The sequence below is a fragment of the Colias philodice genome, chromosome 18 (genome assembly GCF_061535455.1).
Source record: "Colias philodice isolate Cphi_HAF_F1 chromosome 18, ilColPhil1 Martin Lab GWU primary, whole genome shotgun sequence".
Taxonomy (NCBI): domain Eukaryota; kingdom Metazoa; phylum Arthropoda; class Insecta; order Lepidoptera; family Pieridae; genus Colias; species Colias philodice.
The window spans coordinates 8,675,704-8,693,930 of record NC_143103.1 but is presented as its reverse complement, the minus strand read 5'-3'; the positions used below and the strand labels follow the sequence as shown (position 1 = coordinate 8,693,930).

Sequence of the window (18,227 nt, the reverse complement as noted above, 5' to 3'; positions counted from 1 at the left end):
AATATGCCGAAGAATAAATTAAATGCTACACATAAAATAGAAAAACATTCCATTAAGCATAAATAACAACCACCGGATATTGTAAATAAGATCCCTAAAAGAATAACAGAAAAACAAATCCCCAAACATAATGATGAAATTTAATTTAGCGACATGCGGATCGCAAGACAATGACGATAAAGTGGAAGGCTCTTAAGGATCCCTACGTGAGCAATTTTCAAGTAATTTTCAATACTAAAGCGCTTGGCTTTTGTAAATCGTTTTTATAACTTCTCGATTTTTATAGCGCAAGTTTGAATGGAATTTTAATGGTTATATTGATGAAATTTTGTCCGTTTTGATACTGGCTTTTCGTTCTGTTTTCGTCTAGAGTTGAAGAGAAATAGGAGTAACACTACATAGTATAAAACAAAGTCGCTTTCTCTGTCCCTATGTCCCTTTGTATGCTTAAATCTTTAAAACTACGCAACGGATTTTGATGCGGGTTTTTTAATAGATAGTCTGATTCAAGAGGAAGGTTTAAGTATATAATTTATTAGGTTTTAGACAAAGCGGGCGAAGCCGCGGGCGGTAAGCTAGTTACATAATAAACTCTCTCTAATCCTCTTCCCCCTCGGACGTAGACCTCTTCCCCCTCGGACGTAGAAGCATACAGACGTGTTCACGTACAATAATCTAAATTAATTTAAAATTTTACACCAATTTAATTCATGTAAAATAATAGGAGTGCATAAGAGGCAAAGAGTTAAGTGAAGACTGCAAGTTCTTGGCGCCCTGGTACAAGCTCTGCGTCACGTAAGTCATCCCCACGACACTACACTGCATCAGCTATCACGACTGGCTAACAGCTAATCCAATCCGCAATTATTATCACCCGTTCGCTCTGCGATCCTGGTAGCACAAACAAAAGGCAAGAAACTACGTCATTGCCCTCTCCACTTGCAAACCAAGAACGGTGCACCTTATTTGCTTGTCTATTATCCAATAAAAAATAGGCCACGCCTTTTACGTGTCTGATTGCACAAATTACTTATGAATAGAAAATAAACCTCCAATTAGTGACTGGAACAATACCAATAGATGCGCAAGCGCAGCCGAACGTTTATACCACTTCCAACTATTATTACTTTATAGTGCAAGAGCTAATTAATCACACTAGCATTGATTTGGATATATTAAGTATAGTCTAAGAGACGGTGAAAAATATTATCTGAAATTGAATAATTTACAATAGTTGGAGACATATTACATAAAAAAATTTAAAATCTAAATATATATAATAGTAAGTACATAAATATGAACAAATCACTTTCGGAATCAGAAATCCACTTAATGGAACAAACAGATACAACTCCTACCAATAACTTTTTAATAAAACGAGGTAAAAGGAAAAGGGAAGCTGACCCCAATGAATTAACTGAATTGAGGGAAGAGATGAAAGCTATGATTTCTTCGGTGATGACAGCGCAAAAACAAGGCTTCGATAGTAACGCCGCTTCATTGCAGGAAATTAAACAAGCTAACTCTAATATTGAAAATGCCTTGGCTTTTCTAACATCGCAAAATGAAGAAATGAAGAATAAAATAGAACAACTTGAAGGAAAGATTAAGGAAGATCGGAAATATATAACAATGTTGGAGGATAAAATTGAAAGTATTCAACAAGATAGCAGGAAGTCAAACTTTGAAATTAAAAATGTGCCTTTAAAACCCAATGAAGCTAAAACGGATTTAGTAGACATGGTTCTATGCCTGTCTCGGACTATTGGAGGTCAGATTAACAAGTCTGACCTAAAGGATGTCTATAGAGTACGTGCTAAAAAAGATACACCTAAAAACACTACAATAATAGTTGAGACCTCATCTACCATTTGTAAAAATGAAATGTTAAGATTGAGCAAGGCATTCAACATAAGGCAGAAAACAAAACTTTGTGCCAAGCACCTAGGCTTTACTTCATCTGCCGATACTCCTATATATATATCAAGTCAACTAACTGCCAAGGGAGCTCGTCTTCACTTTCTCGCGCGAGATTTGGTTAAACGCAAACTCTACAAGTACTGCTGGACAGCTTATGGGAAAGTTTATTTAAGAAAAGACGACAGCTCAAAAATTATATTAGTTAGAAATGAGACACAAATCCAAGACATTTCACTCAAAGAAAAATGACTATGCCGCAACTTCCGCTATTCTTTAACATTCAGCTTGTTTATATTATTAGTTAGTTTAAGTCTTGCCTTTATTGTAATAGTAACTTCCTACTCAACCAATCAAAACATTCACACTTACACAATACAAACACACACACACATAAACAAATATTATAAACTCATTAAGTACACTTCTAAACAAACTCTTTTGTATAAAATACATCTACATGCACAACATTTCTCTCAGTCTCCCTTAAATAGGTTATTAAATTATTATATTTTATATGTTACGTCTTTATTCAAATACACTAATATTCCCTGTACCAACATGCATACACCAATCCTTTATATTCTACAAGCATGGACAGAAATATAGATACATTGCAAGATATAGATAATAGTGAAGCAGCTCGCGTCACACAGTGTGATGTTGAGCAACTATCCAAACATATAATTAAAGAAAAACATGATTTAACCATCATTTCTCAGAATATTAGAAGCGTATACAGCAATTGTAATGACCTTTATATTACACTTACTCAACTGAAATGTACAGCAGATATATTGATTCTCACTGAATGTAGACTTACACCAAACAAACCTATTCCTATATTACAAGATTATGTCTCACATGCAACCACGAATCATATCAATCAAAATGACGGTGTAGTAACTTATATTAGAGATTCTTTAGATGCTACAGTAAAAGAGATTAAATTAGATCAAGCTTCCTGCCTACAAATAGAATCGAACAACTACACAATCCTAGGAATTTATCGCTCACCGTCTAATACTAACGCAGACAAATTTATAAACTCTTTAGATAGTCAATTAACCTCTTATAAATCTATTAAAAATACTATCATAACTGGAGATATTAATATAAACTTAGTGGCTAAACCAAATGAAAACAATAATGAAAAGAATAATAGAATACGGTATTTAAATATGTTGACAATGCAAGGATTTTTAATTGGGCACACAATACCTACTCGCGAATCTAGTTGTCTTGATCATTTTATGTTAAATATTGAACGAAACAAAACCTGTGCCCACATAATTATTCTTAATACGTCTATAACCGATCACCTGATGATATTTTTACACCTAACTAAAATTTCGTATAATAACTGTCCTAAAACTCTAACAAAAATAAACTTTGATAAAGCTCTTATCGATCTTGCAAATATTAATATCTCAGAATTATTACACTGTGATGACCCTTGTTTATTGACTGATCATTTGATTCAAAAACTTACAACCATCATAAAAGAAAATACAGTGACAACGACTATCTCAAAACAAAAACAAATAATTAAACCATGGATTACAGCAGGTATTTTACGCTGTATAAGAAATAGAAATAAAATGCAAAAGAAACTTAAAATGGATCCTCATAACGAAATACTAAATATTACTTATAAAAGATACCGCAACCATTGTAACAAACTTATAAAAAAACTAAAACGCAATTACGAAAGACAAAATTTAGAAAAATCAACTAAAAATACAAAAAATCTTTGGAAAAACATAAACAAAATTACAAATTTAAAACAGGGAAAGTCGGACAACACAACATTATTAAAAATTAAGAACACACCCATAGAATCAGTAAATTATGTAAACGCTTACCTAGCTAATATCGGGAATAAACTTGCGGACGAGATAGGAAAATCTAACATAGGTGTAAACACGCTTGATGACGAAGATACAAATTTAACTTCACTTTGTTTACTGGATACAGATGTTGATGAGGTTCATAAAATTATATCCAATTTAAAAGATGACAGTGCTCCCGGATGGGATGGTATCTCATCGAAATTTTTAAAATTAGCTGTAGTAGAACTGGCTCCTATTATTTGTCATTTAGCAAACCTATGCTTTCAGCAAGGTGTTTTTCCTAAACCACTGAAACGATCGATCATTACACCAATATATAAGAGCGGCAGCAAAAGTGATCTCAATAACTACAGACCGATTTCTGTCTTACCCAGTATTTCAAAGGTCCTAGAAAAACTATTAAACGTCAGATTACTTAATTATCTTAATAAATTTAATATACTAGCAAACAACCAATATGGTTTTAGACCTGGAAGATGCACAGAGGATGCCATTACTGCCTTAAGCACACATATAGTTGACAAATTAGACGTAAAAGACAAATGCCTTACTGTCTTCCTTGATCTTAAGAAGGCATTTGACACAGTTTCGGTTCATTTACTTATAAATAAATTAGAAAAGATAGGTGTTAGAGGAACTTCATTAAAATTATTTAAAGACTACCTACAAAATCGTTCACAAAGGATTAAAATTGGAGAATACTACAGCGATGACACAGATATAACTACTGGAGTTCCTCAGGGAAGTGTTTTGGGCCCTACTCTCTTTTTGGTTTACATAAACAGCCTCTGTAAACTAAAATTAGATGATGCTAAAATTTACTCATACGCTGATGACACCGCAGTAGTATTTTCGGAGAAATCATGGGATGCCGTACGACAGAAAGCTGAAGTAGGTCTATCAAAAATTGCTACGTGGTTACAATCGAATCTACTCACCTTAAACGCAACCAAATCAAATTACATTTGCTTTTCAATAACTAATAAAACTCAACCTTCTATCAACTTTAGTATTCAAATCCACAATCAATGTAATCTCACTACATGCCATTGTCCTTACATAAATAGAGTCACCTCAGCGAAATATCTTGGAATACAAATTGACCAAAGACTGTCCTGGCATCCGCAAATAGATTTAATAACATCCAGAATTAGGAAAATAACATGGACTTTTAAAATACTTCGCCATGTTGCTGATAAGGATTTGCTAAACAAAATATATGTGACACTAGCGCAATCAATTTTAACCTACTGTATACCGGTCTGGGGCGGAGCCACAAAAACAAAACTTTTGGAAGTAGAACGCGCACAACGTGCTTTAATAAAGGTTATGCATTTTAAACCATACAAATATTCTACTGAACTCCTTTACTCAACCACGGGCCTACTATCTATACGCAAACTATATATTCTTGCAACTATCCTAAAAAAACATAAGGCTATTACATACGACCCTAACATAACGAATCGTAGAAGAAGAGACATTATTCCACTGTTTCATAAAACGAACACATTATTTAGTAAGCGTCAGTACAATAGACAGTCAGAAATTTTATACAAAAATGTAAATAAAATTTTAAATATATATGGAAATCGATATAACGAATGTAAAAAACATACCTTAAAATGGCTTAAAGAAATTAGTTATACCGAAGCAGAAGACATTTTAAAAACATGTAAATAGTAGGGAGTAAAATGAAGATGTAAAATTAAATAAAAAATCACATTGTTTTTAATTCTTGTACATTACACAAACATAAACATGCAAACACACATACACACACACATAAACACACACACACACACACACACACACACACACAAATACATCCATTCTACCAATTTTAGAGTATTTTTATGTTAACATTACCTTATTTTTTTAAGCTTTCTTTTAATTGTTAATGCCTAGTAATTGTTATGGAAGAGAAGCGCCTTCTAACACAAGTGAAATTTATCACTTAAATGAAGGCACTTACCTCCAACCCAATATGAAAACTTGTTTAAAAGAAATAAACAATTTTTATTTTTATTTTATTTATTTATTTAACTAAACTGACTACTGACAGGAAAGGATTAGAACCTGCATCTTTTACTTTTCAGCAAGTTTACGCTAACTTCACACTTCTTGCTATTTATAAATATGGGTCTATCTTAACAGTTCCTACTTAAAATTAATAAAAAATGATATAATACGATACCTACGCTTACTGTGGGGAAGACTTTTTATCTTTGTTTGTTTGTTACTCTGTCAACACATAAAAACTGTGCGGCTTTTGATGCTTGGCTAGAGAGGCTAGTTATAAATGGTTGACGCCATATAACGTATGGGATAAATATTGAATGCCATAGAAAACCACGTACTTTATTAGTATTTAAAATCATATAATTTATAATAATTACTGCAAAAAATAAGCTCTCCTTTTTACACTGAAACAGGATTTCTTAAAGTTCGTATTAAACGGAATTTAAATCAGTTTAATATACGGAACTCCGCTTCTTATAAAAGTATCTGTATTAAACTTTGAGTAAACATGAACACACATACATTTGCAGTTGTGTCAACTGATGTAATAATATTATTTGTACAGCTTGTCACTACGCAAATATTACCTGTAAACAATGTATCATGTCGGTAAAGCAATAGTTGATCACTGGATTTTGTACTTTATATCCTGAGCTTTATGGTCTAAATTACTATAGCGCTGATTAGAAGGCAATCCTTTAGTTAATAGCATGATTATCTAGGTTAGTGTTTAATCCATTGATATGTTCTTCAAAACTCTAGGGTGTATAATTTAGAATGGAAATAACTATTCTATCACTAACATAGTATTTGTGATAGGTACAATTTCTAAGCGCTACGTAATTTGTATATTATTACTATAAAAAAATGTAAAATCGTAATCTCTGAATAATCAAACAACAAAAAGGTTATTTAAATGTCAAATGACAATTTGAATTTTCGCGAATGAAGAAAGAAATCATGAATATTATGTTCCAGTAATTAAAATATTTAACATAACATAGAAACACCAAATGAATTGAGTTTAACAAATTCTTAAAGAAACTAATTAAAACTCATTTAAACTTAGAACTTAGATTTCAGTCTTGATACCATTTAAAAATTAATTATTAAAATTAAGAGCGCAGTTAATAACTACGGCCATTAAATTAGTTGCTTATTGAGGTTTTTAAAATGAATTGGCTTGAAAACTAGCTCTAAAACGTATGACATCAAAGGACATGTACATTCATATTTATAAATGTATAAATGCGTTTGACCTATTTAAGTATATTTCAAAAGAATTTTTCTATATTGCTGAGACGTTGAAAATTGTTAAAGCATTTTACAGTTGAAGGTATCAAAACATTTCTTCACGAAATCTTTAATATTCACGGGAAATGAATATAAAAGTTACATTTCAATCCAATTACGTATGCTTGAATGATTTTAGACGTTCGTTTAATTAGAATTCTATGAATTTGTATTCATGCATAACCTAATTTTTCTTCTTCTTTTTTCTCATCGTATGTTTTATATTCTTTAACATCTGCATGTTTTTGTTCGTTTATTTTGTATTGGTAAAGATTAGGTCACCAATGCGCTGGACCGACCAAGTGAAATCTGCTGTAGGAATTCGCGTATCAGACTGCGCCAGACAGTCTAGTAACAGAAAGAGATGGCGGGAGATCGTGCGGAAAGCTGTGTCCGCCTCTACCACCGATGTGGACGTCTCAACGTGACCACGACCAAGAGTGGCCAAGAGCGGCCAAGAGTGAATCGACAAAGAAGAAGAAAGATTAGTTTATTATGTTTTACGAGTAGTGTGCTATAGATCATGTTTACAGCGTATAATATTATGTAGGGTTCCACATTAACTAACAATGCTGATTATTCTCCCAAAGCATACAGTTGGCGTTCAATCGCTAAGATATTTAGTTGTTAATTTTGAGTCCTTAGTTCATTAGTTCATCAGACCCAATCTGATATCTCTCTTGACTAATAAAATGATATAGAGCTTACTAAAATCTGTTAAGATATAGATCGTTAATGTAAGAGTCAATCTATATTAGATATAATATTTGAAATACTAATCAATCACTATAATTCCTATTATAAGTGGATTGTTGTATATGAAAATCTAACGTTATTCATTTGTAAGCTTAATGACTTGAAGTATTTTTCCAAGGCATCTGTCTTCAATATTTTAATCCTTAAAAATACTAATACTTCCTATAAATTTATCCAATACATTATAGATTCAATGGAGCGCTAAGTGACTTTTAAAATAGCTTAAACTGTAATTATTGCCTGGAAACGAGAATTTCTAGATCCATTCGACTCAATGAAGATACTCCGCTGCTTGCATTTAATTACTAAAAGCGAAATATATATCTTAAAGACGTTAAATTGATGCACTATCTGAGAAATTAAAATGTCCAATTATACGCCTTATGACCCGGTAATACGGGCTAGAATCTCGTGACGTGTGTTTGTTTAAGAATGCAACGTGCGTAGGCAGTTTCGCTACTTAATAGCAATTACTCCTTGTCTTGTCTGTCTTTAAATTCTAAGAAAGTTCCCTTCTGAGATTAAATTGTCATTAGAATTTATACTCGATTCCAAATGGTTCTTGAACGTGTGAAGCGGTTGGGTTAAAAGTGATTTACCTTAATTATTACACGGCTAATTTGCTCAACCTTCAAATATTTCATAATTAATTAATGATTATTTTTTAAACGGAATACATTGTTTTGGTAGGACTCTTTGTAAGTGCGTTTTAAAAGTTATTTCAACACACTATAACTTATGTTTACACAACGAGATGGCAGAGATTATTATGCATTAAAATCAAAACATAAAAAAATTTCCATGAAAACAAGATGATCATATTTTTCATATTCGTCATTGTAATCCTGATTTATTTCAAAATCGAAATGAATTTTATATCTAACATAATAAACACACTTAAACATTCGCAAAACATCAATAGCCCATCCCGTATCATCCCTATGAATTGATACAGCAAAACCCATCCTTATCCCAAACTCGGTATTACCATAATATATTTCCTTTCAAGATAATAGCTTTTTATGGTTTTATCTTTATAATTTACGACGTGTCCGAGCGAACAGGTTTTACGAAATAAAGTTATTATAGTGAGCATGAGTAAATTGATGTTCTGATGTCATCATTTGCCTATAAAGTTTAAGCCGCTTCATCATGCACGGCGCTTTGTTTTAAAGCGACGTGAGGTCGCTTTTTGCTGCAAATTCTACTGATAATTAGTTTGCTTATTATGTTTCTTGTGGTTATTGTTAATCGCATAAGGTAATAATGGTATTGACCTTGAATTAAATTGGAGATGTCTGACTAGATCTTTTAGCAGTAGTAGGGTTTAAGTAGAATTTACATTATGTGTAAAAAATGGTCTGGCCATGTAGCTTACAACTTAAAATGTTCATAAAATAGTAGTCAGTTCTGATCCATGTAATCTAAGAAGAATATTTAAATACGAGGCGCTTATTTTAAAGATATCCATTAAGTAAGAATGTTTATAGAGTTCTGCTATCTCTGGGAATTAAAATTCTTGGATAAATAAGGATCGAGTTCAATAAGAATATTAAAATTATAATTAGTTCTACCGGCTTCCTCGAATAAACCAAGTCGCAAAATTAACTTCGAAGAAAAATGGTATAATCATACAAACAACCTCGGAACAAGTTTCATTTGATTAAGTCATTATTTTCATTAAATTTGAATTTTACGAGCTAAGAATTTTTTTGCGCCGAAATTAGAAACTATTATTTAATCTACATTGATCATCGATAATGGTTTTAATATTTCATTATGATTTGATAATTTAGTAACGTTAATAATCAAGGGGAGCCAAACGTTTTGCAGTAAATTTTTAAGCTAAATCCAGTACTTAAACGCTTATGCGTTTTTTATTACTTGAGTTTTACTACCAGGATATTGAATAACTAGGATTGTAGCATTTCTATAGAAAACTGAGTGCTGCATTGAGCACATTTATTAGGACATTTTAAATTGTTAATTTTTTGATGGACGTTGTACACATGCCATCAGGCTGTAACTCAGGAACCGTGATAGTTAGACAGTTGAAATTTTCAGAGATGATGAATTTGTGTTACAGCTATAGCATCAAATATTAAAAAATCGAGGCTAAACAACGATTGGCACGATCATAAAATAGATGAGTAACATTTTTGCTTGCTTTTAGCTTATTTGTAAGTGCCCGACTCGTACTTGACCTATTTGTTTATTAGGTAATATCTGTTTATATGATTTTGCCACCAACCTAAATAGTTTAACGTCCCAACGCCCCAAAATAAATATCGTCAGAAATGCGATAACAATATTTACTATCATGACCATTGACAACACCATCAACTTTGTCAATTTCCTTCTCCTTCACACTTTATCTAAATAACGAAGACATATCAGTACACGGAGCAGGAGTTATTTCCTTCCCCCTCATTTTGCTCAGGTTGGATAGAGATGGCACCAGCTGTCAGTACTATGTCACTTCGGTAGCTTTAACGCGCCATATCTCATATTTATCAATTTGTAAATAAGTCTCGACGTATTTTATTAAGTGGAAGGATGTAATGGATTAGGATATACTTGGACACGTGGGTTTTGATAAGGTATGATCGATTGAAGCTTATCGAGCGGAGTTGGTTTGATTTTGTTGTCCTTGGCTTAATAACTTTTTCGGTTAGCACCTATCGTGTAGATAAAGTAAGTGTTCTCACGGTCCATTAAGTTGTGATTATCAGAAGTAGTTTTCTTCTTGTTTATTTTTTATTGATTAGCTTTTGATATATTATTAATGTATGGGAAATATAGATAAATATAGCATTTATGGCATAAATGCACGAATAAACCTACTCTAACACTTTGAAAGGAGATAACAGATAGATAATAACATTAATAAAAATAGCAGACTAAAATATTTGGCAAGCGCTTATTGAAATTTGCTTTAGCCGCCTCCCACACTAAAAAATACTGGCATATTATGTACACAATATATCAGATTTTATAATAAAAATCTAATTGAACTTCGAGAATTCATTTTCAGATAAGGTTAAGTAATCTATCGATAGAAAAATGTAATAAAAACCCGCAAACGCTACAGTAACCTCGGCTTAAGGTTTACGAGTTTCAATACCGAATTCCGGTATTAAATGCTAGGAATTATGAAAAAAGACGTCACCTCGGAATCAGCTACGCGATTCACAATTTCATTTTTAATATCGAGGAGTGTGGCTAGAATTATTTGAATAATGCTGTCGAGGAAGCGGATAAAAATAAGCTTATGAATGGCAGACATGCTGGGGACTGGGGTATTATTGAAGCGGAATGTAAATGTAAATTATGAATCTGAGTGGGCTTTTGTTTTCAAACCATGTATTGACAGTTCATCCGTTGATGACGTATGAGAAATCCATACTAATATTATAAATGCGAAAGTAACTCTGTCTGTCTGTCTGTAACTCAATCACGCCTAAACTACTGAACCAATTTTCATGAAATTTGGTGTGGAGATATTTTGATACCCGAAAAAGGACATAGGCTACTTTTTATCCCTGCACAATGACGCAATCCCGGAAATCCCACGGGAACGGGAACTATGCGGGTATTTCCTTGACTGCGCGGGCGAAGCCGCGGGCGGAAACCTAGTAAATATATATTTTGTTTTCATCTTTTATCTGGAAGGAGTTAGAAGATCTAATTATTAATAACTTCCATAAGAAAAGTTTGGACATTATTTTATAGGGATAGGTAGATAAGAGATTAAATGCAAAAAAATGTTATATGAATTGTGCGTACGTGCGTAGTTAATGCGTTTTTTCTAAAACTGTAAGCCCCTGAAACTGTTCCTGAATATAGAAGACTCATATTTGTTTAGAGTACAAAAGCTTATACCATACTAGCTGCTCCGCGCGGTTTCACCCCCGTGGCTCCACTCCTGTTGCCCGTGGCGTGATGAAATATACCTTCCTCGATAAATGGGCTATCTAACACCGAAAGAATTTTTCAAATCGGATCAGTAGTTCCCGAGATTAGTGCGTTCAAACAAACAAACAAACAAACTCTTCAGCTTTATAATATTAGTATAGATTTGTTAAGAAAGTCTACGTGAGCGATACGTTTTATACTTATGTTCCCTCAAAATATATCTTGCAAATGTATAGGCTGCAAACAGTCTTGGGTATACTTAATTATCATAACTTCGTAGACAGCCGCTTTTCCCTTGAAAGATCAGAACTCTAAAAGCATCAAATCACGAGCAATCTATCTAAGCACCAGTACTATAAAAATAATAATTCGTCTCGGCGGAACGTGTAGTCTAAGGCTCAAGAAAAAGCGTAAAAAATAAATATATTAAATTAAATTTCATTTCTTTGTATCTACTTCAAGATTAATTTTGATGCATGTTGATAGAATTATTAAGCTATTGCATAGCTTCTATCGCGGGCCTTGAGCGCGGGGACCGAATCGAGAAAATCCGTAACGAAAAATCCTCACGCTCCCCACTCCGACGGGCTCGGAGGTGTGGCTTGAAGGCATGCTATTCAATAGCTTTACCGCGGCAGTCCCCGAGTGCCACACGTCTTTTTTTATAAATATTTTTCATATTCTATACATAGCACCAATGTACTAATCAAAATGATAGTAGTCTCTGATCATCTGTCCATCTAATCGAAAATTGACACGAAGATGAACACAATACACTTAAGTATCACTGTGCTAATAGTCCGGGATACATCGCCCATTTTTGCAAGTGATTACTATCAAGCTAATTTTTCGTGACTAGCTTTATTTTGATGAGATGCCCAATAATTTCATGTACAAAACTCTCGATTGTGGTAGCTACCAGAGGAAACAAGGATAAAATATTTTGATTTGATGGTTCTCAAATATTAATTACTAACTGAATGTTTTTTTTTGTTCAATCTCAAGATAATTATCTAAATTATTCGAAAAAATATTTGTCCTACAAAATCTATGGTTTGATCAAAGAGTCCCCCTTTCCAATGTGTATCGATAACGAAGTCATCATAAATGATTACTAACCAGCTGATTTTTTTATTTTCACTTATTTAATACTTAAATAATTCAACAGACATATTGTCCTACAAATTGCGTAATAAATATCAATCACTTGCAAAAATGGGCGATGTATCCCGGACTATAAATCAAGACCTATTAATACACATACCTTCATATTTTTTACTTAATTTTTTTGGTTTAAATTGACTACAGGATTTTCTTCAGCCACAGTAACGTAGTTTGACTTATATCCATTACAAACACCCGAAAAATAATACTTTCCTTCACAATATTACCTATCACTGTAGAATGTAGATACTTAAAACGCTTCAGCCTATACCTTGGTATAGCTGTACTTCGTGATCCCTGGACCAACCGGGTCGACCTAATATCCCCTCAGAGCACGCCGCTATACCTACCCACCGTTTTATACGTACTGAATAAACTAAAGCTACCGATATCAAAACGTGGCATGTATCTGGAATTTTGATGAGTTTCGCTGGTTTGCGCTAAAATTTCATAATGATATTATTTTCGTATGTACCTGCTGACTCTATGAATTTACTATTAATCTAGAACCACAGAATATATAATAGTAGCTAAACGACTAGAACCACGGAATATATTTTAGAATACGAAAATTGTTAATTCAAACATTTTCTGGATAATCGTAGTATAATAGTAGTATAAATGTATTTAAACCTATTTTGTTTTGTATTTTTATGGCTTTTGACACGGCATAATATTCTATCCTAGTTAGTTCAAAGGATTGTTAAAATTTCATAAAAATATCGTTCAAATACATTTTTAACTTGTTGGTGTCACTATTATTAAATTGCTAAAATTAGCAATTTTAGAAGTCAATTACGGTTTACATAAAAAATGATAAAGTAGGCTCAGAGATATCTCATCTTCACAAAAAGTAACGGAAAAGTGTCATATTTAAGGAAGTCATTACAGTTGTATATGACAAGAAAATTTTGTGGATTATCCCTCTTGCAATTCTATCTCGAATATTACTTTCTTTTATATTCTTCTTTTCTTTTCCCTTTATGGCGAAATTAGTTGATACTCGTATAACTTTATGTAAAAGTTTTTTCACATTATAACAATACTAGAGGTCCGCCCCGGCTTCGCCCGTGGTACATATTTCGCAATAAAAGGTAGCCGATGTCCTTTCTCGGGTATCAAAATATCTCCATACCAAATTTCATGCAAATTGGTTCAGTAGTTTAGGCGTGATTGAGTAACAGACAGACAGACAGAGTTACTTTCGCATTTATAATATTAGTATGGATACAAAACTGGTCCTTCGAGGTTGATCCTTTACAAAATTCTTAATGGTGTATAAAGCACAGCGCATCAACGAGAAAATTAATTAGAATTAAGTACAGTAAATTTATTTCTAAATCTAGTTTATTAGTAGTACAACCAAGACTTTCCTGAATTAAACATTAATATGTCTTTACATTCGTCTATTTCTACCTTCTACCAGTAGATAATTGTTTTCAAAAATAAACTGACGAACTGGTCAATGGTAAAACAATTTTATGACATTGAATAATTTATGACTTTGAAGTAGTGTAAACTGAATTATGTGTGATAAGTGTGTGATATAATCGTGTAAATCGTAGTGCGTTCGCGTAATTGTGAAAATTGAATTGTGTGTACATTTAAATAATTAGACTAATCAACTTTCTTTTTTAATATTTGCACACCCAATCAATGGGTAGAATGTATTAGCCACATAATATTGTAATTAAAACATCTATAATTTGTAACTACATTCTTCCAAATAAATATAATTTGAATTTGAATTTGAATTTACTATGTTTTTCTTATGTATTTCTATAATAGTTTTATCTACAGCTAATTACAGATAAACCAGTTTCGTACAATTAAGCAATCTTTCCGCTATAATATCGATTTCACGTTAATTTGTTTGCGTCTAAAATTGTTTGCTTCACGGCTCAAACCAAATTTATAATGGACTTCAAATTCAGTCGCAATTAACGCTACTTTGTAATTATTTAACTGTGGCTTTAACATCGCGTCTTTAATTGGTTCGACATCAAGAAATATCATTCATATACCTACTCATACTTTAACTACTTTGATAGAAGTCACGAGATGATGGTAGTATAGAAAAGGCACGCGTATTTGATAATTGGCTTGGTTCATTTATTAAATAATGAACCCGCGCGCAAAATCAAGTATTTCTATAGTTCATGTATAATTTATTTTACTATAATGTTCATACAAACCCGTCCAGTAGTTTTTGTCGTGAAAGAGTTACAAACTTACATACTTCTATAATCACAAACTTTCGCATTTATTATATGTATTGACTATGGCAATTTGATTGGTATGTAAGTCTTTAAAGTCATTTCTTATTTTGATAAGGTTATTAACCTATTTAAATAGTAAAAGTGGGATAGATGCCGCACTAGGATAGATGCCCTATTTTCAAAAAACCTCACTTCCCAGAGTCCTGACTACGAATTAATGATTTAAATAGGAGCTCCTATCACCCCGCACCTCGTGTACGCATGAGCTGTTGTTTGGTGAAGACGTGTTTCGCTAGTGCGTGTTATAATATCGGCGGCGAACTTCACGAACACGTTAAAATTTAAAAAGGTTGATATTTGCCTTTGCATAACTTTATAAGTATTAATAAATTTCACTATATTTCTTATTATGTCTATACACTGGTTCATTAAGTACAAATCTAAGTGAAAATAGTGGCTCTTTTGTTTTTATTTAATAAAAAAACTACTGGGGCAGCTATCCTTATCAAAAAGGATAGTTGCCCCTTTTTTTTCGAGGGATAGATGCCCTTAGGGGCCTCTAAGGGCATCTATCCCTCAATACATATGTACATGTTAGTATCGATAATCACAGGTACTGTTTATATTTTTACCTGATTGCGTCAGAGGTTTTCTCTATGTTAACCGATTTTACTCGTTTAATTTGCTTTTTTTTTGTTATGTTTACTTACTTATTAATGATCTGCCCTTATACTGATTGTAGGAGAACCACACCACGAAAATACAAACGAAATGAAGGAGGGCGAGCGCAAGTATATTCTTGGACAACAGAACAACTATGTGAACTTGACATTTGCTGGTTTATCATATTAATTTTATTAGATTTCGCGTTTATAGAGTATGTCAGGCATCTATCCCACTCTGCAGGCATCTATCCTCCTTAGTATTTTCATGGTGGGGCAACTATCCAACTAGGTAGGCATCTATCCTCAAAAAAGGTGTTCTACAAAAATATTTATTACACATTATCTATAAATGATAGGATTAAAAATATATATAGTAATTCAAAACAGATAATTAACCTAGCTATATTCATACAAAGTGTTCGTATAAGATTCATGTTTTTTAAATTATGAGGCTATTTCAAAAAGTGGGGCATCTATCCCACTTTTACCCTAGGTCTTACTGATTCAATAAAAAATTTGTGTTTTATAGGCTTTATTTATTTTGAGTAATAAAATATTTTTTTTTTTACGTATGAAAGAAGTAGCGGGTGTGAGCTAGTAAGACAAAGTTTATATCATTTCAACTGAAACGAGGCAATTACTTCGCCAAAACAACGAATGATTGAGAAAAAACTAAGTTAGGAAACAATTCCTTCACTCGAACGCGAATACAGGATTCTATTTTTGTGAGAATGGTCACAATATATTTTTTCCACGACTTTCTCGTGATATGAAATAAATGTATAAAACTGTATTATATTGGTTCTCGCCACTATAAAAAATCTTTTTCTTTATATTATTGCATACTTGATAGAGTCCTATTTAATTTAAGTATATGTACTAACAAATGGTAACGTAATAACAACAATTATAATTAACTAGCTGCTCCACGCGGTTTCACCCCCGTGGTTCCACCCCTGTTGGTCGTAGCGTGATGATATATAGCCTATAACCTTCCTCGATAAATGGGCTATCTAACACCGAAAGAATTTTTCAAATCGGACTAGTAGTTCCCGAGATTAGCGCGTTCAAACAAACAAACAAACAAACAAACAAACAAACTCTTCAGCTTTATAATATTAGTATAGATTAAAAGCTCGTAGAAATCTAAAACTAAAAATAATTAATAATACATTACTTTAATATTGCTTTAATATTGCCTACTGTTGTAATGTTGGCATTAAAGTGTTTAAAATAAATAAATTAAAATAAATTGCGTGTTTAATTAACTAATACAGATCACATATTCTATCTTCATCTTTAAATACTGACTTAATAACACTCATACTTTCTAAGAATTGTAATTAACTCAGTATCACAAAAAGAACAAATCCAACGAAAATCTTAGTCTTTGATCCTCTATAACATGTTAGAGCAATAGTTTCCAAAGCAGATCGCATTAATCTTCGGCATGCCATGACCTTGTCTACATCTCGTCTCGTACCCCGGATCGTGGTCGTCCCGATATCGGATCGTGATCGGAACGTCATTGTGATGTTTTTATCTATGCGCCCGTTTTTGAGCGTTTACGATTTGTCTGGGTACCGATAAATCGTGGCTGCGGGAGGTCAGAGTAAAAACAGGGGCTTACATTCCTATTGTGTAATTTCTTTGATGTTGGATTGGCATAGGCTTGCTTACACTAGACTTTTTTACATATTGTATACCTGCGCGTTATGAGTATGTCAAATATAAGGATTATGTTCAATATGTTATTGCACACGTTATAACGGTATAAGACATACAAATTAACTATGATTAAAACTTAAAACTGCAAAATATGACATAAAAAAACAAGAAACTTTAGTGTAAATGAGTTATTAATTTTAAGTATGTATGACTTGATTAATTGGAAAATCTCACAACAGATGTCACGGGTATAAAATTACTGCTATTGTAATATATTTGAAACTATTTAATACCTAAAACATTTAAGCATGTACTTTTAAAACTACGTCAGATTTGCAATAACTACGAAAGTTCCGTTTGGCTAATATATCACACGAAGCTAGGGTCAAATGTTAACGAATCTCTGCATACCAAATTTAAATATTTATAATATGCGTGAAATGAGACTATCATTAGCTTTTTTAATACGAAAGTATTTGAATGATTCCGTTAGATTTTAGCAAGTGATTAGTTTGGTTCGGTAATTTTTTACATTAATTATTTCAATCAGTTTGTTCGTTAACATTTTACTAAGCATAACGACAATATAATTATTGGAAATACGTACTTATGTAGTGAAGAGATGATAAATTGATTACAACAAAACAAAACAAAAACAGATTACTACAGCTGCGTTAAAAATGAAAATGTACATTGATACGTCTTGAAAGTTCAGGACTAGTGATAGAGTTTCTGATTTATTATTTAACACTTTG

General features: G+C 32.5%; 2 protein-coding genes across 2 annotated transcripts in view; both read left to right on the top strand.

Annotated features, from left to right (window-relative positions):
- The window catches only part of pxb (putative Hedgehog signaling attenuator pxb), a 199,067-nt gene that overhangs the window by 35,337 nt on the left and 145,503 nt on the right, over positions 1–18,227 (top strand). The window lies entirely within an intron of this gene.
- Positions 1,118–2,487, top strand: LOC149480658 (uncharacterized). Its single transcript, XM_089706608.1, has one exon. It carries the CDS (start codon positions 1,297–1,299, stop codon positions 2,167–2,169), a length of 873 nt encoding a protein of 290 aa, XP_089562734.1. The 5' UTR covers positions 1,118–1,296; the 3' UTR covers positions 2,170–2,487.